Source organism: Lentinus tigrinus, assembly GCF_003813185.1.
Source record: "Lentinus tigrinus ALCF2SS1-7 unplaced genomic scaffold L226scaffold_4, whole genome shotgun sequence".
Taxonomy (NCBI): Eukaryota; Fungi; Basidiomycota; class Agaricomycetes; order Polyporales; family Polyporaceae; genus Lentinus; species Lentinus tigrinus.
This window is the reverse complement of record NW_027137913.1, coordinates 1,290,602-1,311,613: the sequence shown is the minus strand read 5'-3', so window position 1 is coordinate 1,311,613 and position 21,012 is coordinate 1,290,602. Positions and strand designations below refer to the sequence as shown.

Here is a 21,012-nt window from a genome sequence, read left to right as displayed (position 1 = left end):
GATCGGATGCGAGGTTGTTGGAGAGAGATGGGCGGATTACGACGCGCGCGACAGGTAGTCTTGCCAGAGGTTGTCGACGAACTGTTTATCAGTCTGTGACCAAGCGTCAGCCATCGAGAGCAGGACAGATAGAGCAAAACCCTCACATGAATAAGAGTGAGCACTTCCCGAACAAAATCGTTGCGTTCCAGCTGCCCTTGGATCTTCCCGGCCATCGCGGCGATGATTGCGTCCTTTGCAGCCGTTCCATCGACCGCGCCGTTCTGGACGCCCCCGTTCGCCGCAACCTTCTTCACCTGTTTGGGATTCTTCGTTAGTTGAGCAGCAGCAGTGGCTGCCTCTGCGACGGGCCCAGTAGCAGACGGCTGGTACGCCGGTTGACCCGAAGATTGCGTAGGCAAGTCCCAGCCCTTCTCGATCTCCGCCTTCTCGCGCTCCTTCTCCCTCTCACGCTCTTTCCGGCTCTTCCTGCCTTTATCCTTCCGCTCCTTCTTCTCTTTGAGCCGAGTGGTGAAGATTGCGGGATCACTGAGGGCGCGGGTGTCGGAGTAGTCAAGCTCCACGACGTCGTCCTGCATCTCGAGCGAACGGTCGTCGAGTGGAGCGCGTGGATACGGCCAGAGGTCTGAGTTCGCCTCGAAGGGAACCAAAGGACGATTGCGGGGGGCAGAGCCAGGTGCAGGCGAGGGCACCGCGCCATTGCCATTAACTTTTGCAGGCGTCTCCGTGCGCTGCTGTTGAAAGTGAGGAGGGGAGGTCGGTGGTAATCGTATGCCGCCTGCAGGAGGGCGAGGAGTGACGTCGCCAGGTATCCGCCGGGAGCCATTGACCTTCGCTGCGACTTCGGGTTCCGACTCGGACGATGGCCCTTGAGGCACTGCGAGAGTAGGAATGCTCCGCGCAGAACCGCAAGTGGTCGCCGCTCTGGAGAACTCTCCCTCGGAAGTTAGATCGCCCTCGCTGTACTCGTTGTCGCCCTCGTACCGCTGAGCTGAGCGGCGCGACCCAACGGAGCTTGGCGCGGCTGAGGATGCGCGAGAGTCTGGAGCGAGACCCATGATAGACGACAAGACTTCTTGAGTCAGGACGTGAGGGAGCGCGCTGGATGTGGGCTTCGGCGAGACAATCACGATCTCTTCGGGCTGGGGTGGAAGTGGGTCCGCGACTGGTGTGGCAGTGGGAGTGGACTGTGCCGCAGATGCGAACATCATGTCCAACAAGGAACGCGCTGCAGAAGTCTGACCAGGATCTGACACTGACATAACTGGCACCGACACAGAAGAAGCCATTGGTTGCACAGGCGTGCGGTTGGACTGCTGAGATGGGCCACCGTTGAGGGCGGCGAACAGATCGAGGACGGACTTCCCCGGGGCAGTCACAAGCGGTTGAGGAGCAGCGGCCACTGAGGATGACGGAAGCAGCTTGGCGAAGAGGCTGTCTAACTCCGAGCCAGCGCCATGGCTGACCGGCATCGTCGGAACCGACTGGCTAGCCACGACGCCATCTGGAGGGGCCGTCTGGGTGCGTTCTGCAGCTCATCAGTTGAAGGCTCATCGTAAGACAATCATGTTCGTACCTTGAGGGGTATGCACAGAAGCGCTGCTTGCCGTACGGAAGTGGGGAAGTGGTGGTGGGGGTCTACCAGGGCCATAGTGGAATTCTTCCGGGTACGGGAGACCTTTCTTGATGTAGTCGTGTAGCCTGAGTGCAAGGTAAGCGAGGGGTCATACGACGATACTGGTGGTGCAGCAAACAGTTTCGGAGACAACGGTGGGACGGTATTCTTTCAGCAGCATACTGTATGCACTTGAGAGAGCATTTCGGTGCGTTCTGCTGAGGCACACTCGTCACACGATCCCCTGCTCCTCTGCCCTCCAGTTCGCAACATCCGCTGCAACACACGCGCAAAGTTAAACGGAGACTTACCTCATCATGGCATACTTCAGTGGTTCTCGCGTGTCGGTCGCAAACATCCACAGACCAAGGATGATCGAACGTCCCCTCTTCTCTTTGTCCAGATCTATCTCTTTGTACTCGGGCGGTATCCGATTCTGTAACTCGGCGTTGAACGCAGGCTTCGTCTCTTCAGGGATAGGGTACGGAAGACCCATTTCGAGACGCAATTGGGTGTAGTCTGGGTAGAAGCGAACCATGAGGTATTCGCCAGATATCTCCATGTCGTCTTCGGGGTAGATAGGGCGGATATAGTCTTCTGTGCCCATGCGATTCAGGATATAGAATCCATAGGTCGGATAGGTCGACCTGCATCCTGATGTCAGCCGGAGGGGACGCGTGTGTGGCTGCAGAAGACGTACTTCTTGAATATGAACATGCTCCCCTCGTATCCGTGCTTCTCCCACCTCTTCCCATCGAAACGGTAGAGACATACGTGGCTAAACTGGTCGACGGTCCCAGTGATAGATGGCTCTCGTCGAAGCATGACCTTCAGGTTCGTTTGGTAGATGGCCTCAGACAAGTCTGGCTTGTGTGCGCTCGCAGATGGTGTTATCGTTCGATTAGGCGGTGGGGGTGGTGGAGTAGCAAGTGTACGCGCATTATGTACATTCGAGTTTGCGCGGTGTCGGCGGGGAGGCATGATGGGCGATGGGAATGGAGAACGTGCAAAGTGCGGCTGCAGCTGTGGCCTGCGGCCTGAAATTGGCGGGACAATAAGTTGCGTTAAATCGGACAATAAGACTTACAGGGGTCGGGTAAGTTCACTTAGTTCTTGGATTACTTACTCGGGCGCTAGTCGGCGTCGTCCTCTGCTTTCTGCTGCCAGGACCGTCAATTTCCATCCTCTCTCTTCCGCACTTCTGGTCGCCGTCGCCGTCATGAGTCGCGGTCTTCCTCACAGCTTGAAGCATCTTGCTACGCGGCGCGCAAGCCCGGAGGCGCGGACCCTCGTGCTCAACATCATCAAACAGAACGGTGCCCTCAGCGTTCAGGATCTCTACAAGCACACGCAGCGGGAGCAAAGTCTCACCCAGGAGGGCTCGTCTAGTGATGCAGATTCTGACGGCATCATTCCTTCTATGAGGTGTGTCTTTCCTATGCTGCGCCCTCCGCGCGGAATAGCGTGTCTCATCAAGGTGCCACATCGCCAGGTACCTGAAGAAGGTTGTGCTTCCGGACCTTCAGCAGCGAGGCGAGCTGGACAAAGTGCATGCCAAGGAGCAGCTCTCGGAGGAGGCCATCGACAAGCTCAAGTCGCACATGACGACCAAGTCGAGCCGCAAGCATGCGACGTTGCCCTCACATGTCGAGTACTGGAGGTGGCAGATCGCGACGCCTAAACCTCAGCCTCAGCCGGTGGTGGAGAAGAAGCCGTTTGGCACTGAGGTCGGCGTCGGCGAGAATTGGGCACACCTCAACAAACGGCGGCAGAGAGCGCGAGAGGAGAAGGTCTCGAGGGACGTCGATTGGTTGAAGGAGTTGGCGCTTGCACGGAAGCAAGCGACGGCCTCGTCATGATCTTGTGAGTGTTCAGGACGTCGTGCTTCTCCTTGCCTGCATCTGATGGTGTGCGTAGATATCGAGCGTCCTCATGTTCTATACTACCTCCATCTAATGCGCTAACACCTCAGCATCTCTATCTCACCATGACAACATGCCCCGCTCAGTCAAGTACGCTGCGGACACAATATTGAGATCGAGTGCATATGTGCGCAACCCGCCACGTTCGTAATCCACAGTAGATAGCTCTCGCAAATAGACAACGATACCGCACGAGTAGTTAAAGAAAAACACGAAAACATGGTCCGCGGTTCGACCAACGCCTAGAACAGCTCCTCTTCCTCGGGCTTCCAGTTCTTCGCCTGGTCCCAGTAGCCCGCAAGCTTCGCCCCAAGCACCTCCTTCGCCGCACCATCCGTTGGACAACTCTTTGGCTTGAAGTTGTTAAACGCGCGGTCGCGCAGCTGTCCCTCCCAAACCAGCCAGCAATGGTTGTCATCCAGTGACACCGGACCCTCCTCACCTCCCGTGCTCGCGGTCGCGATGGCCTTGCCCTTGCCGTTTCCTGCAGCATCCTCGTCCTGCTCCAACTCGACATCCTCGTGGCCGCGCTCGCGCGCGGGCTCGGTCCACGCGATGCGGTGCAACATCAGGCGCTTGTACTGGCGGATGAACTTCGCCGCACCCTCGACGTAGACCATGCTGAACGAGGGGTTGAAGATGCACACCCCGGTCAGACTCATCTGCTCCGCGTTCTTGCGCACCTTGAAACGGTGTGACGGATCCGACAACGTCTTGACTCTGCGAACAAGCATACGTCAGTAATGAGGTCTAATGGTGACACGCGCGATGTATGCGGACTTGAATACGGCACCGTAGATACCCTTCTTCTCCTCTTCCATCTTCTTGGTTTCAATCTTCTCGCGCTTTTGCTCCTCTGTAAGCTTGCGTTCGGCGTTCATCTTCTCGTGCTGGTGTTTGCGCATCTCGACCTCTCGCCTTACACGCGCTTCGACGCGTGTCGGGTCTTGGACGGCGTCCGACGTCAGGACCTTCATCAAGTTGGCGAGACGGACTGAAGGGAGGAAGGGAGACCATGAGTCAACGTCATCATCGGATCTGAAGAACTCTGTCGCACCTTTGGGTGGGTCCGGAGGGATAAGACCCATGCGGACACGGTCTCGCTTGTCTTGAAGCTCGGCCTGCCGCCGTTGCTTCCGCATCTTCTTCTGTTCCTTCTTGGTCAACTTCAATGGCTTCAGGGCAGCCTTGTCCTTGTCACCAGGCGCGGGCATAGGGATAGGGTGTTGAATGTAGAGGGTGATCGGTGAATCCTTATTCCTGATGTTCAAATTCTCCAAGCTCTTCTCGAGATCATCGTACGTCTTATTCGGCAGGAGGGCGGCATCCCACCATTCGGACTCTGGGGGAGGATCCCTCTAGAGATATGATTCGCGTTGATAACTGACGCAAACACAGGAGATGGGTGCACGTACCTTGATGTTCTTCTCCAGCGTCTCGAACTCAGTGTCCAGACCAGCCTTCTTAGCACTCTCCGCGATACGCTGTTTGAGCTGCTCGAGCTGTTGCTCCTGGCGGACCTGGTTCGCAATCTGAACATATTTGCCTTTCTGATTGAACCGGAACTGCCTGCCGACACGTTCCTTGGGTGCACCCTCAAACCCACTCTCGGTAGGGGTTGCGGCAGCAGACGCGTAAGGGTTCGCCTTCGCCTCGATTGACACGACAGGAGTAGGCGCCGGTGGAGGAGTTGGTGCGTTACGGACATTCGCTCTGATGGACGCGAACTTCGGCTGCATGGGCTTGTATTTGTCTTTCTTCGACTGTGGCAGCGTCGGTGTGTTGTCTAGGAGCAGAGGGTGTGCTGCCATCTTGAGACCGGCGCCCTGCTGAGCAGGCTCAGGTACGGGGACCTTCTTCTTGCCAACTTGTGCGACAGACTGCGGTGGCGCGTGAGCAGACAGAAGACGTACCCTCAATCTGGTGACCCACCATGTACGGATTGTCCTTCACGGCAAGCTTGCTCTGCGCGTCCGCCACACGCTTCTTGGCCTCTGCAATTCGTCGAGCCATATCATCCGGGATGGGGGAAGGTGACGCCGTGGCCGACGCAGAAGCCGACGCTGCTGGGGGTGTCGGGGCTGCAGACGCGGAAGGCGTCGCGGACGCGGACTTCTTCATTGCAGCAAGTTTTGCCGCAATTTCTGCCTTCTTCTTGGCGATGAGGACGTCCGCCGACAGCTGCAATCACGGCATAAGCTTCGCGTCGACAGCGCGCAGAATAGTGGCCACTCACCGCTGAACCGGACGGCGTTCCATTAGATGGTGTCTGAGCGGGCACAAGAGGGTTATAGCACAAGTCCAAGCCATGGTAAGAAGCATATTCACCTTCACAAGATAGGAGAATGACACTCACAACATCGCTGCAATACGGAAGTCATCAGCACAACAGCACCGACTTGTGGAACGACGAACGTACCTTCTCGGTTTCTTAGCAGCACTAGTGTATCCGTTGCCTTCCCAAGCACGTTTCTTGTCGCTCATTGTGGAAGAAATACGGGGGAAGTGGTGAGGTCTCAGGCAACGTCGAGGGCGAAGGCAAGGAGCAAGAGCGCCGGTGATGGATAAGCACAGGAATACGCAAGTGCAAGTTCCCATCAGGTAATGTTAAGTCTTGAATATGGATGACAACCCCGCTTATCCACGGAAGGTGTCACCATAATCCTTGTTTTTGCACCCTCAGCCTGACCCGACTCCGACCCTCATGTTCTCTGTGCCCTCCGCCCGGTCGCTGCTGGCTGCGTGCCGGCCAGCGGCATGGACGTCACCCCTCTCGGTTTTTACGCCGTCTCTCAGCTCAGCCTCGCTGGTCTTCGCGCGCGGACGTCACCAGCTGGCACCGCGTTCGGTCAAGTTCCTCAAGAGACACAAGGGTGTGCTACCCATCCCTGTTGGCGGATCGACCAAGGGCACCACGCTCGCGTATGGAGAGTGGGGCATTCGGGTGAAGGGCAACGGGATGAGGGTTACCGCGAAGCAACTTAAGTCTGCGGACGACGCCCTGAGGAGGAAGATTAAGCCCATCAAGGGCGCGAAGGTGTACATGCGTGTATTTCCTGACATCCCCGTCTGTATCAAGGTATGTGAATCTAGCCATCGCTTTTAGCCAGGGCGTATGTTTGCACAGGGATTAGGCGGGGTGCAGTTGCACAGATGGGTGTAACACGGACCTGAGGAGATCAGGCAGTCAGTATCTCTGCAATAATGGCACTGTTTCGTTCCGCCTATCCCTTGGTTGTAGTTGGCGGCGGCTTGTGATGCCTGCAACAAGGACGTCCGCTGACAGCTCGAGTTATAGGGTAACGAAACGCGTATGGGTAAAGGAAAGGGCTCCTTCGAGTTCTGGGCTACCCGGTGAGTAACACGTCACGCATCCTGGCGAACTCGCGCACTCATTCCCAAATCCTCAGGGTCGCGCCTGGTCGCGTGCTCTTTGAACTCGGCGGTGTACCAATCCGCGAGGAACTGGCGCGAGAAGGTATGTCTGCTACTTTGATCGATGCTCGCGTACGTCTAATTTGTATGTTCGCACTCAGCTCTCCGTCTCGCTTGCGACAAGCTGCCTACACAGAATGAATTCATAGACCGTAAAGCACCACCGCGGCTAGGCAATCTACTCATCGCGCCGGAAGTTGCGGCCAACGCGGATTCCGTGAAAACCTCTGAGCTCCCTGCGTAGTCGAGCCGTATGTGTTGGTGTTATCGTTACTAGTTGTCTAATGTCACGTTTGCTGCTACACCACTTGCCAACGACGCGAACGACGGTCACGGTGTTTCTGTACGCGGGGGCATGCCAGCTGGCCCTCACTGACTATGTCATAGTATCATGCACAACGCAGCTTTCAGGACGGTTGCCGAGGTTGCGCCACTCCCCCTTGACAAACGCCCGCTTCCAGCTCCTGGTACACCCTTACCGCGCCTCTGCCCCGCACAATTAATGTTGTGTCTGGCAATCTGGCACGCGTTATTTGCGGAGTGAACGCATCCACCTACCCACCTGCGGACCGCGGTGAGTCCAGCACGCTTCCCCCTGTCGAAGTCGTTCCTCTTGCGCATGCATCAGCTCTCTGTAGCAGTGAGACCTGATGTACAGAATGAGACGTCAACGTGAGAACGTTGACAATATTACGCAAAGGCTTTCTAGAGTTTGATGAGTCATCGGCGGACCGGCTTAAAACCGCAAAGGTAAGTATGGATCGAGTACAGGATGTCATAAGGCTCAGAGACACGGTAGTCAGTTGCACCCTGGGCCATAGCGGCACTACTACGAGATGGATCCTGCCGGCTATGATAGTGCGACTAACTCATGAGAACCTCCCATCTGGTCGATATTCACCCTCGTACCCACGCGGTTCCATCTACTCCTGGCGCCGCAACAGACAAGACGCCGCGATTCGAGAGGGGACACGAAGCTACCGAGATAGCGACACTCAAGCTCACAGCGGCGCGACGGGATGGGGTTCATGTCATGATAGTTGTCGCAGTCTTCTCAACCAACTATCACACGAATCCTCGCTCACAAGAGTCTCTCTGTTTGTGGAGATGCCTGGAGGCTACATTCCACTCGAGGATAGAACGAACCATTTCACATGGAGCCATCACAGCCGCTAGCCTATGACAACACCCAACGTCGTACACAGTGGCAGGCGCGCAATCTATGAGTAGACTCGTAAAACTATCCCCTCTTGTCCTCAGCCCCAGATCCACGATGAAAATGTACATATGTCCTTGACCTCAAATGTCCTATACCATCAATTGTCGGGGTCGAGTCTGGTATAGTAGGTTCTGTGGAAGTGGCCTGGCGCTCCAATTCCAGAAGTTCATATCCCTATGAACGGTATGCCGGTGAGCACAGTGAACATGTCGTCGAGAGCCATACCCCGTCATCGGAGCGATCGAAGACATAATCAGCCCGGGGATGATACAGTCAGTGGGCTTGCCAGGTTTCCGACGGTTCCTTTACAACAGGCTTCGTGGTATGCGCGGTGAGTAATACTACGAAGCCAGAGGTCATAGAGTCAACGTACGATAAGTTGGTAACCTCGCGCGTCAAGGAAAACGAGAAAATGCTGTGCAGGATTGTTCGCCTTGACGGTTGGCATGGGGTGGCAGGGGTCCGTGTCCACGGACCACCCTCAAGGGTTCAAGAACTTCAGGCGAACCATGCATGGTTCATTTGCAAACTCAACCTTGACGAGGGGAGGCTACCGGGATCACTTGGCGTAGTATTCAGGCAACGTGAAGAGGATAGTATGTTACAGATAAACACAGTATTGTTATAGTCAATTGGCGAGACAGTGAGCAGATAGACAGACGATGAATAGCGGCTAGAAATATGCATAGCGGGGATAGGGAAGAGATACAGAGCGACACAGTCCTTCGGCAAACGTCCAAGCTATTCATACACATAAGAGAAACCGGGTGGCGCAGGGCTGTTGTTACCGCTACGCCGACTTGCCCTTCTTCTTCTTCGACTAAGGACCTTTCCGGGACTTGGTGGCCTTGTCCTTGGCCCGTCCCTACCATTCAGTACCATCAATACGCGGGAGAGTCAACCAGAGACAGCAACGTGACTTACGCATGCCCCGCTCTGGCAGTGTCTTGTCCAAGCATCAGGCCTTGAGAACTTCTTCTGACACTCCGGACAACGATGTGTCTCAACGAAGTGTCGCCCTATGTGCCGCAGGACGTTGTTCCACGATATGTCGATAAACCCGCATCCGGGCCACTTGCATGATTTGTTCCCCGGATTCTTCCTTTTTTCTGACGCATCGTAGTGGTCGTTAAGGAAATGGGCCTTTGCGTCAAGAGGCGATAGTTTCGAAAGCTTCTTGTTGCACAGAGGGCAGGAATCCACACGCCCCTTGCCTGCCAACTTTTTGGCAATTTCGAGGGCCATACGGGGGCGTTTTGTGTTAGCCGGTGCAGGCATCTTGCCATGTCGACGCTTTCGCGAAGTGGAGTTGGGGAGCTCGGGAGTAATGGATTGGGGGTCTTGCAAGAAGACCCGGGGGTCAATGGTCTGAGTGGGGGTTTGGTGTTCTGATCACCGAGAGGACAAGAACGGAGTGTATCTACTCACCGCCGGCGGAGGGCTGGGCTCACGTCCAGGCCATAGGGGCAGAGAACGAAGTTGCGGACGGAACATGGACATGTTTGGGTTGTGAGAAGGTGGGACGGTGTGCAGGCAGTGGTTGGTCTGAAGAGAGGGCGCGCAGATGGCGGCAATGTTGATGTACCTTCAAACGGGCTTATATAATATGTTCAGACCCCGCCTCGGGAGACCGGGTGGGCGCGGGCTCTCAACCAGCTGTAATCATCTACATCGACATCATATATGCCCTTCGGAATATACAGGCCGGTTCCAGACTTACAGGGCCCTCTGAATACGCGCTATTCGTCAAGGGACGAGCACCGGTACTCTGCCTCGCGACACAGACCGTCAGAAGAAATCCTTTCGGATATTCTCCTCATTATTGCTGCACGTGTCCTCGAGCAAAGCGGAAGAAGCGGAGATTCTCAACAATGACAACGCTTTATCCCAGGAAGGTGGCGCTGCCACCCAGTCGGCGACCCAGCAAGCGACCTCCACCTTCACCCTATCCTTCTGCGAGGCACCTCTCTCCCGCGGAATTCTCACCGTGTACTCGATGGCACGTCTACAAGTATCTAGAATAACTGCCAACGCGTCTTCGAGTTCGCATCAATGTTCGACTAGCTGGCGGCCACTACACACGTGATCGCGGGCAACGCGAAGGGCCCGCTACCCATACGAGAAAGTCCAGGGTCCGGAGGGAGGAGTTCTCTTGTCAAGCCGTTCATGCAGGTGTGTGTCATTATCGATGCTCCCGGATACTCGAGTCCAGTCGCGGTAAGAGACCACCGTAATTTGCTTCCGTGGCTCGACGCCGCTCATGCCCATGGAAGCCATGCACAGAGGAGACATCTATGCCTACGAGGCAGACCTCAGCCCTCTTTCTGGCGATCCGGAACCAGCTACAGCACCGAAGAGTACTCAGCTGGTTTCGGATACCTACCAGCCAGCTAGAGGATCCCATGGGGATCCCGCCGCCGTTACGTCAAAGTCCTTCTTATTTCGGGGCATTGGACGAAAGTCCTAGATCGAGCGAACGGGACGCTGTTCAGTCTCTGCTGTATCAGGATTTACATCCTAGCCCTATGCGGATAAACGTCGTGGTTTACCATACAGGGCTAGGCGACTGTCTTTGGGCTGTCTCGCACTCTACGCCGTCCCTTCCACTGCCACGACCTCGTGCAAACTGATAGGCACGTCAGCTTGAGCTTTCTGAAACGCAGGCGGTCGATGGTTGTGTGGATAGGCATGAAGCGGCACACGCGCCGTAGACATTCGTCATGAAAATCCTCACTATACACCCGTTCACCCGTTCAACACTTGGACCCTCACATCGGGATAGATGTCATTCGAGTCCACGTGGCAATACGCTCCATGGTTGAGTTCAGACTAACTTTGGAAGGTAGCGCAATGGCGGACATCCACATAGACCTCACTTCAAGTTTTCAACCACGAAGAACCTCAATGAGATGAATTGAGTGCGACATACCTGCACATTGAAGCGAGCCTTGTGGCGCGGATCGCGTACACCACTGGCAGCGCCTTCCGCTACACGGCGCCGTCTACTGACCGGTCGGAGAACGCAGGACTAGAAGGCTGTTTTTCGGCGATGGATGTAGTCAATGCATACCAGCAAAGCCAGAGTGGTATCGGATTCAATCCGTGAGTCATCTTGTCGAAGCTTCCAACAGTGCGCAGGTCTAAGTCCCGGCGCATAGTACAGGCATACAACTGCATCATGCGAGGCCCCTGAGCGCAGAGACAAGACCTTCAGGATGTAGAAGCCATATGTAGATGACGAGGCGGAGGACCAAGGGATTCAGCAGCAGCGAGACAGGCTCAGAGATTTCGGAGTCAGACTCTCAGTCCGGCGGCCACGGCGCTTCGGCGGATGTCTCCCCTCACCTTGCTCCTGGCCACATTCTACACCCAGTATCATTCAGTTCAAACTTCTTTACTCCTGTTTTATTGGGCATCCTCAATACATGTCTTTTCATCTACGTACGCTGTTCTGCTTCCCGCCAGCCCCGCCACGTCAAGGTGTCTCCAACTCTCCTTGACGACATCTCTTCTCATCTATCGTCAACACGAAGCTCCAATGCTTCGCTTCAAGTCCGTGTTTGACTCGAGGCCCCACCAAAACGAGTCTATGCTTTGTCGTGAGGCTCACGCCGCCGTGCAGGTAGCATCATGGCTGTTCAACGTCCAGCAGGCCGTCAAGACTGGACGATATTGGGTATATCATATCCACCAGCGAATCGCGAACACTTGTAAGTGATGTATCATTATGTTCTACGTGTCTAGGGAGGAAGATGTAGGGCTATGTGGATGGCTTCAGGGGCATTCGGCAGGGCATTATCCGGCGTCCTCCCGCCTCGTACTACTGAACATCTGTTGAGCCATTCAACATCAAGCCATGCGCAAGCGTGAGTTTACAGAAAGAGCGAGAGCCTCGACGCTTGCCGTGTAGGGTCGGCATCGCAGAAGGTGCCCTTGATCGTGTGCTAGTCTCATTGTCATCTCGTACATGGTCGCAATTTCGGGAGATGAATTGACTGGCCAAATGGGAAGTCACAGGTGAGCCGCATTACCTTTGAGATGAAGTGTGCTCACCAGACTTCGCTGTATGCTAGCTGCGGGCTCACTGGGCACACAGAGCTCGACGAGGGCAGAATTGCGTAGAGCCACTCGGAATGCGATGGACTCCCCGACACCGCATTCCGAACATCCGCCTTTCGATCCGCCGAGAGGCGGAAGTGCGACATCAAGTGCAGGCAGCAGAACCATGTCTGAGTCTGGATTGACGCAGTAGGTACAGCGGAGGAGTCCAGAAGCCCGAGTCCTGTGTCTTTGAGTTGTGGCCTGCGTGGTAGGTGGTGGCCCGTCAGTTCCGCTTTGGCCGGGAACTGCAGGCAGACGTACTCTCCTGGGCAATATTCTGACAGTTCTTGTAAGTCATCCGATGTGATGGTCTTCGACGACGCACAGGCGTCGCGTGTTCGATATCTCGTCAGGTGAGTAGCGGCCAGTATTAGGCCGGACCGTGCGCGTATGAAGTTCGAGGCTGACATCACAATTTCGTAGGGCAGAGTGCAGCTTTAGAGGGGCGGGTATGCAGTGTTGTTTCAAATGCCGTCCGTCCGGGATGTGGTCCACTCGGAGGCCAATTCATCATGTCAAAGCGGGTCGGGCCTTTGTTGAACAATTACTCGGGCCGGATATTCGCAGGGGAAAAGCGATAAGCGTTTGTTGCCTGCACTGCGGTCACATACCTCTCGAACAACAAACAAGCCGTGCTGCAGCGCGACGCGCTTGTTTGGCCCCGTTGTGGCAGCGCGTTCTGGTTCAAGTCGGACGCGTGCCCACGCGTGCCCTCATTCCTCAATTTCCTCCCTGCCACATTAAGCTTGGACCACCAGATCCACACCTCCATTCTGCCCTGTACTCCCATCTCGCATTCCGTCGCAATGGCCGCCGACTCTAACTCATTCCAATTCACCTACTCGTACACTCTTCCTGAGGAGCTTTCATGGGTCCCTGGCGAGCACCACTCTGACGACATCGTCGACGCCGGTGTTCACCATATGGCGCGTCGATTTCTCACTGAAGTTCGTACATTGTTTCTGTTGTAGCTGGGTATAAGTTAAACTGTTTATAGGCGTTGTCGTCAAGCGAGGCAATTGCTTCCATTGAAGACCCCACCGTCGAGTGGTTCGACCCCGTATCTGAGTGGTTCGACCCCGTATCCGAGCAGCCAGTCGGCACACACTACTACTCTCGAGCCGAAGAGGACCCAGTGTTCTCTACTGACGATCATCATGATTCCCTTCTCCCGTTCGCACCTCCAGCCCTCCCCGCACTTCCAGCACTCAACCCGCACAACCTACTGCAAGGCCACCTCGATGTTGACAGAAAGGACGTCGAGATGGTGATGGTTTTGCGGGACGAAGAGGACTCGGAGGTCGAAGAAGAGGTCGATGGGTGTCTGGTGGAAGATGCCGATGTTGAGAGCCCACGGTACGATTCCTCTGTTGAGGAAACCGCATCCCTTTCGTTGTCGGAATCGGTATCTCCAGCCGTGTCTCTGTGCACACGCCTCGATTGTGGTGACGCCGCTGGAACTGCCGCAACGACTCCTGAGGTTGAGGAACCTCTTGAAGAGGCGCCGTCCGGAAAGTTGCCCGACGTGGTTGCGCACACCTCGAGTGGAACAACATACCACCTGAGGTCCAGGATGAAGCGCGTGAGTTCTCATCATCCCCCTCTTTTGCAGTTGTGAACCATGCGCACTGACGTCTTTTACTCTCGCATCTCTAGTCGTACGTGGGGGATGACGATATAGCCAGCGGCGACGACGTCCAACCCGGACCTTCCTCACGCCCTGCTTCCCTCCCCGCTCGCGCCGGCAAACGTAGGCGTCTGGGTGACGACGACGAGTGGGCTCCTGCAGTGGAAAAAACGAAGACAAAGGAGCCGAAGGGTAAGGGGAAGGGGAAGGCAAATGGGACGGTTCGCAAGTCCGAGACCAACGGCGAGGTCTCTCAGGAACAGGCGAGTCCGCCTGCAAAAAACGTTACGAGCGAGGGCAGAAATGCTGGCTCAATATACGTTCGACTCAGAGATGTCGGTCGGCTGGTGTACCCTCCTGGTGAGCCTAGAGAGTTCACCATCCCATGCTCGAAAAAGGACTGCAAGGACGACCACCATGTGTCGTCCAGCGATGTCCCGACGGCGATGGCCGTCTATGGCTCTCACATGAATACCGACAATAAAATCAAGCAATCATGCATCCTCCGGTGCCCCAACAGAACGCCCGAAACCTACACATCCCTGTTGCGGCACTTCTTGCGGGATCACTTGGGCGTGTTGGTCAGGTGCTCTTTCCCTGGTTGTGCCAATTCTCTTTCACGTCCGGACAAATGCAAGAAACATTCGAAGTAGTTGAAATAACGTATGTTGTTCAGATTTTCTGTGTTGTGTAGACCCGACTGAAGCATGCTCTATTATTCTAGAATGTCTGCGGAAGTGGCAGGGACCCTCAGTTGGGATTCTCAGGGCGCAACTGTATACACTTGTACTTGTACTTTTATTGTTCTCACCCATAATATTCAGCTGGAAGTACTCCGAACCTGCGCAACAGCATGCAGTCGATATTCGCCAGATAACTACGCAAAGTTGTCCCCATCGGCGGTTTCAGTACCCTCCATACGTAAAGTATGGCGTAGATATGTGCTGACAGGATGGCGTTAGGTCGACGCGTACTTTGCGTGTCTCCACGTCCAGCCTTTGTAGACTCAAGCCAACCGTGTGGCTAAAGCCTGTGGCCCGGCAAGTAGATCTCGATCTGTGCGGCACGTGAACACACAGAGGGGCGCTCCCTGACGTCGACTCGGACGGGAGCGACTTGTTCGTGCTCTCAACTTCGACCTCGTCGATGCTCCCGACCTACGCCTCTCCTCTTTGATACGCTACTCTGCGGACGACATATCCTAGTACTGTGAACGCGGCCCCTGAGGGCATCCAGCCATGCCACCTTTCCACCCGACCGCGAGGGAGATCCTTCTCCTCACCGTCCTTCTCGCCTCTCTCCTATTCTTCTCCACGAGGTTCCCAGGGAACTCAGGAAGCGTCACCGACATTCTCAAGACGCTGCCATATGTGGTGGAGGAAGAACTGGATACAACGCCGCTTACGCTGGAGACGCAGTACACGCTGCAGGCATTGAACCGACCCCTGAGCTGGGGAGCGGGGCAGGTTCCAGAGACGAAGATTGTGGCTCATGTTCCGGGTAAGTGCCATAACGTGTATCACTCCTCTATGCATCTCTTCTCTTCCTATCCACCCATCCTTGCAAGACCTATGTGCTATACCTCCTTTACCCGAGCGTGCAGTCGAGCTCTGTCCACGACGGACAGACAGCATACTCGTGCTAACCCTCTTTCTGCTGTTGCCATGCGCACTGCTTGCGTGCAGCGCGCTGCGTGTGCCTTCGACTCGGATGGCGCTGGCGAGCCCAATACCTATCACGTCCCGCGCCACTGGCCACCCAACCTCCCTAGCACCTCGGTGTTGGTGCGGTCTCGCCCATGCACTGTATGAGACGCGCATCCTCATGTTGGATGTGTAACGGCTGCAGTGCTCTATGTCAAACATAGAAAGGGTCAGTTGGCGGCACCATCCGCTCGCGATGTGTTGTTTCCATCTTTTACCATGCAGATTCGATCCCTTTTGGCGTCGCGCGAGCGTCCAGCTAGACTTCAGAGTATGCGCGGCGAGTTATATTCACAAGCACGTTTTGTGCGGTGTCTTGGACAGCCAGCCGTTCTGACGCACATGCCCTCGCGCCATCCGAGGATCATTTGCTTCCTGAGAGCGCGAACCCGCCGTGATATCAGACTCGCCTCCTAGAGTTCATATCAAGCGCGTTCACTCTCGCGAGCACCACCGGCAACATACAGCACACAGATTGGTGTCTCCAGACCACCTCGCCGTGCTATCCCGTGGCAGTGGTCTGCCTCATGATCAATTGGGGCCGTCGCTGGACAGGTTGTTTCTAGCCCCTCGACTTATCCTTTCCGTCCTGCATTGAATGGCTCTAATCGTCTCATCCATTTCCTAGGATGGACTATCTTCGACCGGCTATACGCCCTTAATGGCACGTTGTACGTCGTGTCGGACAAGCCCGAGGATGTCCCGGAACGTCACTTCATGATCTCCTCGGCTGCGATGATCGGGAACTCCCCAGAAGAAGTCGCTGCTCGCATGCCGACTGACAAGGACATGCGTGTTATCAGCACCGCAGGAGCACAAGAGCTATTTGGTTCCGAGGCGGAACGGTTGGACGGCGTTTCGGTGAGTCTCTTCTCTGGCAAGTCCAAAACGTTGAGCTTACGTCTTCCTGCAGTGGTTGGCTAACGACCCGAAGCAATTGTATGTGACAGTCCCTAGCGTTGGATGCATGAACTGAACTTCTCTCCAGTATCACGCACTACTACCACTGGTCCGCAGAGCTCTTTTTCGGCTTCTGGAGGACATACTCCTCACTCGACCCGACGATTCCTCCTTCCGGCGAGACCTCGCTTCCCGCGCCGCGCCGCTTGGTCTTCCCGCACATTGACGCTGCTAATTGGCGCGACTACGCGTCCATGAACCAATGGGTCCTACGCACAGCCTTTCCCTCAATCTCGACCGAGTTCATGAATGACTGGAAGGAGCGCGCCGCGCTTGCCCGCGTGCTTGTCTTCGACCGTGTCGTGCTCGCGGATCGTGCAGCGGCGATGAACGGCGAGATGTACTTGCGCACGCAGCGCACGGCCGCGAGCGCGTTCTCGCTTCCCGGGAGCGTGAACTGGTGGACCCCAATTCGGAACAATGTCGTCGGCTTCTCCACCCTCGACGAGAACGCAGGTGCGGCGGCTGTCAATGGCGTGCCCACTGTGCCCGTCATCACGTACATCTCCCGCCAGGGATGGAACCGCCGCAAGCTCAGGCCAGCGGACCACGAGAAGCTTGTCGAGGAGCTGCACAAGCTTCGTGATACTTATGGATACGAGGTCAACATCGTCGAGATGGACCAGCTCTCGCGGACGGAGCAGTTTAAGCTTGCCAGCCGTACAACGGTGAGTGCCCGTTGTTCGTTGTTGGGAGAGATATGCAGTACTGATGGACGCTATTTGCAAGATCATGATGGGTGTGCACGGTAACGGTCTGACTGCGCTGCTGTGGATGCGGCCCACCCCGCGGTCGACCGTCGTGGAGTTCTTCTATCCCGGCGGTTTCGCACACGACTATGAGTACACCACTCGTGCGCTGGGCATGGTGCACTACGGCTTCTGGGGCGACAGGTCAGTCTCCCAATATTTACTGATTGCCTGCACGCGCAGCTGACGCGTTGGCACGTTTGAGGTTCTTCACCCGTCCGGACGTTCCTCCCGTTGCGTACCCCGAAGGCTTCCAGGGGAACGAGATCCCCATCGACGGCGCGGCGGTCGCGCAGCTAGTTCGAGAGCGGCTTACGCTCGCGGAAGAGGCGGACGATTAGATGTGGTCCTCGTTGCGCTTCTGCGATTCCTCGGAGTATACGGACACTGCTTGTTGTTGGTGGAGGCTAGATACTATACAAATGATCCGGTAATGCATCCTGTAGCTACATATCCACTTCTGCCCTGGTCCTATCTTGTGCCCTGGTTTGTGTGCTGTGTGCTGTGTGCCGTGTGCCGTGTGTTGTGGCAGTCCACCGAAGTGCGAAATAGCAAGCAGATCAAGATTCCATCTCGACCTCCGGCACGACAGGCAAGCTAGAAGCTCCAAGAGCAAGTCTCCTTCGAACCAGTCTAAGCGAAAGATCGAAGCCGATGAGCATCGATGAGAGTCGTACGACAAGCCACAGAGCACATACCCTTCGAACACATCCAACGGACTCGCCGCCATGCTCAGCCCCCTCTGCTGTTGTTCTTCCCTCGTCTGATACGCTCTCAGCGGGATCCAGTTGCTCAACGGGCTCGTACCAGGCTCGTAAGACGCCTGTGCCACATACAGCAACAGCCCATCCGACTGCACCTGCGCCTGCACGGTATGCAGCTGCACAAGCGAGGGTGCGCTGTCGGTGTCCATTGCTGCTTCGTCGGAGGGCGAGGGCTCTGAAATCGTGATGGGGATCGTGCGTGTCGTGCGCGTCAGAGGGACAAGGGTGGAGAGGAGCTGCGGAAGGGAGGTGTCGGTGTGGTAGGGAATTGGCGCGAAGGTGGTCGGGTGGGGGAACTGATACTTGTCCGGTTGTGAGGGCGATTGCGCGGTGGATGGGGCCGCGTTCGGTGGTGGCGGGAATGAGTCGAGCTCGGAGAGGCGAGTGTCTCGCCACCAGAATCTGCGAATAATTGATCGACATGATCAGTCGTCGCATGTCAGTCTTCAAGGCGGAGATGAGAACGGACCTGAATGGAGTCTCGCAGTCGGCCACGTCTTGACCCTTCCACGAGATGACATCGAGTACGTGTAGGATGCCGTTGTCGCGCCAATTGTCGTCCAGGATACAATCGAGCACGGTCTGTGGGGGTAGGGTCGACGGGAAGGGCTTCATCAATGGCTTTCCGAGGACACGAGAACGGATCGTCGTGTTGGGCACTGGAGAATGTGTCAGTGTTCATCGCCACCGTTCTCAGTGAGCCACTCACCGACGCCAGCGATGCCTGATGTTTGGTGCGTGACAGCGAGACATCGCTTGCCCACCGGGATGGGTGTGACGGCCACCCAACCCGTCTCAATATCGGGAGGGATCCCATCCTGCAGAACTCCCGAGTCGTCAAACCCATCCTTCATCTCCAAGAGCTCCGCGTACATGCACTTGTCGGCCCACTTGCTGGGCTTGGCGGGCTTCCCGGCTTTGTGCTTTCCCTGACCATCTCGGGAGCGCGACTGATCGTCTTGTGCACTGCGTCCCTTGCCTTTGCGTTTGTTCTTGCCGCGCTTCTTTTCTTGGGTCTGCATACTGCTCTCTGGGGCAGGAGGCTGTTCGGACTCACTTGGAGTAGGGACTGACAGCGGCTGCGGTGCAAGCGGAGGGAGCATAGTAGCAAACTGGGAGATTCCTTCGCGAACGACGTTATCCGGCGCGCCATCATTGGCCTCGTCGTCGGAGTGACCCAGGCTGAGGTCCGCGAAGATGTCGAGCTGCCTGGTAGAGTCAAATCGTTCGGCCCGTCGCTGTATGATAAACAAAATCGTGAGCAATCGGAGTGTTCGTGCAGAAGGGGAGAGGCGTGCCCGCTTCTGCTCCTCGAGTGCCTGACAGAAAGACAGCTTCGATCAGCACATCACCCCCAATCAACAGAGAATCGAGACTGACCCGGGCGCGGCGGAGTTCCTGTGCAGTTTGTCGCGACCTCACTGATGCAGGTGGAAGCTTGAATGAGGCTCTGCGGTCTTGAGACATCTTAGTAGAGGGATCGAGATCCTTTCAGCTTCGTTCGCCGAGCCGCACGGGTGGATGTGAGTAGTGTCCGCTGGGTGAGCGATCTAGATCTATTGGATATAGACCTTCAGATTCTGAAGAAACACCCCAGCTGTGATATTATGCATCATACTTCGTATTCTTTCAACGATGCGGGACTGACCTTGATGCTATGGCGCTGAGAGCGCAAAGAACAAAGGGTCGTCGTGACACAATCCGCAGTGACGCAGGCGCGTCGTGTGCACGTGGCGGTGTGGTGGCGGTGACGAGCCTGTCACGTTTGGTTCAACTTGAACCTGTCCTGGAGTCGTGGCTCCGAACCCTCCCGATACATCCGGATATTCATGGTGATTTCACACATATGTGATAGTGAGAACACAATGTATACAAGTCAGTAACTAAGACAGTGTGAAAAATCATCGTGAACAACGTGCGTTGAAGCCAGGATTGATCTCATCTCGAACGCAGTAATCATGGAAGGAACATAGGATGTGGGGGATATAGCTATAATGATACAAGTGACAACAAGCCTATGTTGTCAAGGCAGTGCAATGGGTGGAAGAATAAGCAAGAGCGAAAGAGCCCAAGGCGAAGCGCGGAACAGTCAACCGGTAAGTTTGCCATCGTCGTCCTGGGACTCGGCGTCAGGAAGCTCCTCGCCGTCGTCGTCTTTGTGAGACTCCTTTTCGGGCTGGAGAACAGTGAACAGGTTGTCAGCTATGAGCTATGTTGGGCGCGAGACGATCGGTGACGTACCGCGATGCACGTGTTTTCCATGGTTGTTCGCGATATCCACACGGCTGTACCTCTTGTCCGCCGGGCACCCCTTCAAGCAGCGATATTCGATCTGCAAGTGGTCCTGGTATAGATGGCGGGTGATGTAAGACTCCGAATCCGAAATCTGCTTCCCGCAATCCTCCCACTTGCACGGAACCTGGGGCTGCGTTCGCTCAGGGCCGGCGCGCTTGCGCTTCTTCCCCGCGACGGCCGGGGACGCATCGTCGGACACAGCATTCTCCGCATCGGGTGCAGACTGCGAGGGAGCATCGGAAACCTTGAACCACTTGCCCTTGCTCCGTTGCCAGCCCAGGTGCCCAAGCCAATGTTCCCGTGCCAACTCCTGCTTGTAGATGTCGAACACTGCTGTACATCCCGGAAAGCCGCACCGTTTGGTGATGCTTGGTGCGACTTTCATTTGGTCCACGACATCTTTTGCAATGGGAGATTTTTTGCCACTGGAGGTAGCGTGTGACGTTGAGTTCGACGATGTCGACGATGCCGAGGATGGGGATGGGTGAGAGGGAGGAGGGAGAGACGATGGAGAAGACTTTCCCGAATTGAGCTTCCGCTTCTTCTTCGTCTCAGTACGTGGAGCGGCCTCGGTGTCTCTGATATCCTCGACCTTGCCCTTCTCGTCAGCGGTGAATACGGC

At 55.9% G+C, this 21,012-nt stretch overlaps 8 protein-coding genes across 8 annotated transcripts; 4 read left to right on the top strand and 4 right to left on the bottom strand.

The window, feature by feature from the left end:
* Positions 1–36: 36 nt before the first annotated feature.
* Positions 37–2,596, bottom strand: L226DRAFT_455923 (uncharacterized protein; the record flags this gene model as incomplete). The annotated part of the gene is made up of 5 exons (XM_067675267.1): positions 37–93; positions 147–1,517; positions 1,563–1,701; positions 1,927–2,262; positions 2,316–2,596. The coding sequence occupies 5 exons, from the start codon at positions 2,594–2,596 to the stop codon at positions 37–39; spliced, it is 2,184 nt and encodes a 727-aa protein (XP_067539922.1).
* Positions 2,597–2,757: 161 nt separating this feature from the next.
* On the top strand, positions 2,758–3,971 carry L226DRAFT_480194 (uncharacterized protein). Its single transcript, XM_067676871.1, has 3 exons — positions 2,758–3,040; positions 3,108–3,478; positions 3,533–3,971. The coding sequence occupies exons 1-2, from the start codon at positions 2,835–2,837 to the stop codon at positions 3,472–3,474; spliced, it is 573 nt and encodes a 190-aa protein (XP_067539921.1). The 5' UTR covers positions 2,758–2,834; the 3' UTR covers positions 3,475–3,478; positions 3,533–3,971.
* Positions 3,542–6,071, bottom strand: L226DRAFT_531162 (PRP3-domain-containing protein). Its single transcript, XM_067680023.1, has 8 exons — positions 5,957–6,071; positions 5,894–5,900; positions 5,774–5,806; positions 5,470–5,718; positions 4,953–5,417; positions 4,595–4,895; positions 4,318–4,531; positions 3,542–4,257 (listed from the first exon to the last, which is right to left on the bottom strand). Exons 1-8 carry the CDS (start codon positions 6,019–6,021, stop codon positions 3,780–3,782), a joined length of 1,812 nt encoding a protein of 603 aa, XP_067539920.1. The 5' UTR covers positions 6,022–6,071; the 3' UTR covers positions 3,542–3,779.
* Positions 6,072–6,195: 124 nt separating this feature from the next.
* Positions 6,196–7,413, top strand: L226DRAFT_501906 (mitochondrial 54S ribosomal protein uL16m). The gene is made up of 4 exons (XM_067677854.1): positions 6,196–6,616; positions 6,836–6,891; positions 6,948–7,015; positions 7,074–7,413. Exons 1-4 carry the CDS (start codon positions 6,242–6,244, stop codon positions 7,214–7,216), a joined length of 642 nt encoding a protein of 213 aa, XP_067539919.1. The 5' UTR covers positions 6,196–6,241; the 3' UTR covers positions 7,217–7,413.
* Positions 7,414–9,011: 1,598 nt separating this feature from the next.
* Positions 9,012–9,691, bottom strand: L226DRAFT_609827 (uncharacterized protein; the record flags this gene model as incomplete). The annotated part of the gene is made up of 3 exons (XM_067686092.1): positions 9,012–9,056; positions 9,116–9,559; positions 9,620–9,691. The coding sequence occupies 3 exons, from the start codon at positions 9,689–9,691 to the stop codon at positions 9,012–9,014; spliced, it is 561 nt and encodes a 186-aa protein (XP_067539918.1).
* Positions 9,692–13,098: 3,407 nt separating this feature from the next.
* On the top strand, positions 13,099–14,390 carry L226DRAFT_609826 (uncharacterized protein; the record flags this gene model as incomplete). Its single annotated transcript, XM_067686091.1, has 4 exons — positions 13,099–13,239; positions 13,290–13,874; positions 13,949–14,279; positions 14,350–14,390. 4 exons carry the CDS (start codon positions 13,099–13,101, stop codon positions 14,388–14,390), a joined length of 1,098 nt encoding a protein of 365 aa, XP_067539917.1.
* A 647-nt stretch (positions 14,391–15,037) lies between these two features.
* L226DRAFT_480186 (uncharacterized protein) lies at positions 15,038–17,826 on the top strand. Its single transcript, XM_067676870.1, has 6 exons — positions 15,038–15,419; positions 16,251–16,483; positions 16,536–16,561; positions 16,611–17,250; positions 17,312–17,475; positions 17,537–17,826. The coding sequence occupies exons 1-6, from the start codon at positions 15,158–15,160 to the stop codon at positions 17,670–17,672; spliced, it is 1,461 nt and encodes a 486-aa protein (XP_067539916.1). The 5' UTR covers positions 15,038–15,157; the 3' UTR covers positions 17,673–17,826.
* On the bottom strand, positions 17,702–19,752 carry L226DRAFT_501900 (uncharacterized protein). The gene is made up of 6 exons (XM_067677853.1): positions 19,744–19,752; positions 19,476–19,675; positions 18,805–19,414; positions 18,565–18,754; positions 18,030–18,497; positions 17,702–17,964 (listed from the first exon to the last, which is right to left on the bottom strand). Exons 2-6 carry the CDS (start codon positions 19,560–19,562, stop codon positions 17,892–17,894), a joined length of 1,428 nt encoding a protein of 475 aa, XP_067539915.1. The 5' UTR covers positions 19,563–19,675; positions 19,744–19,752; the 3' UTR covers positions 17,702–17,891.
* Between the last annotated feature and the right edge of the window lie 1,260 nt (positions 19,753–21,012).

Coding starts and splice junctions, on each gene's coding strand:
- L226DRAFT_480186 (XM_067676870.1), top strand. CDS start 15,158: ATGCCACCTTTCCACCCGACCGCGAGGGAGATCCTTCTCCTCACCGTC. Junction 16,484..16,535: donor AACGGTTGGACGGCGTTTCG/GTGAGTCTCTTC, acceptor GTCTTCCTGCAG/TGGTTGGCTAACGACCCGAA. Junction 16,562..16,610: donor GCTAACGACCCGAAGCAATT/GTATGTGACAGT, acceptor ACTTCTCTCCAG/TATCACGCACTACTACCACT.
- L226DRAFT_501906 (XM_067677854.1), top strand. CDS start 6,242: ATGTTCTCTGTGCCCTCCGCCCGGTCGCTGCTGGCTGCGTGCCGGCCA. Junction 6,617..6,835: donor ACATCCCCGTCTGTATCAAG/GTATGTGAATCT, acceptor CTCGAGTTATAG/GGTAACGAAACGCGTATGGG. Junction 7,016..7,073: donor CGAGGAACTGGCGCGAGAAG/GTATGTCTGCTA, acceptor GTTCGCACTCAG/CTCTCCGTCTCGCTTGCGAC.
- L226DRAFT_480194 (XM_067676871.1), top strand. CDS start 2,835: ATGAGTCGCGGTCTTCCTCACAGCTTGAAGCATCTTGCTACGCGGCGC. Junction 3,041..3,107: donor GGCATCATTCCTTCTATGAG/GTGTGTCTTTCC, acceptor CCACATCGCCAG/GTACCTGAAGAAGGTTGTGC.
- L226DRAFT_501900 (XM_067677853.1), bottom strand. CDS start 19,562: ATGTCTCAAGACCGCAGAGCCTCATTCAAGCTTCCACCTGCATCAGTG. Junction 19,415..19,475: donor AGGAACTCCGCCGCGCCCGG/GTCAGTCTCGAT, acceptor TCTTTCTGTCAG/GCACTCGAGGAGCAGAAGCG. Junction 18,755..18,804: donor ATCAGGCATCGCTGGCGTCG/GTGAGTGGCTCA, acceptor CACATTCTCCAG/TGCCCAACACGACGATCCGT.
- L226DRAFT_531162 (XM_067680023.1), bottom strand. CDS start 6,021: ATGAGCGACAAGAAACGTGCTTGGGAAGGCAACGGATACACTAGTGCT. Junction 5,719..5,773: donor GAACGCCGTCCGGTTCAGCG/GTGAGTGGCCAC, acceptor CCGTGATTGCAG/CTGTCGGCGGACGTCCTCAT. Junction 4,532..4,594: donor CCCTCCGGACCCACCCAAAG/GTGCGACAGAGT, acceptor TCCTCCCTTCAG/TCCGTCTCGCCAACTTGATG.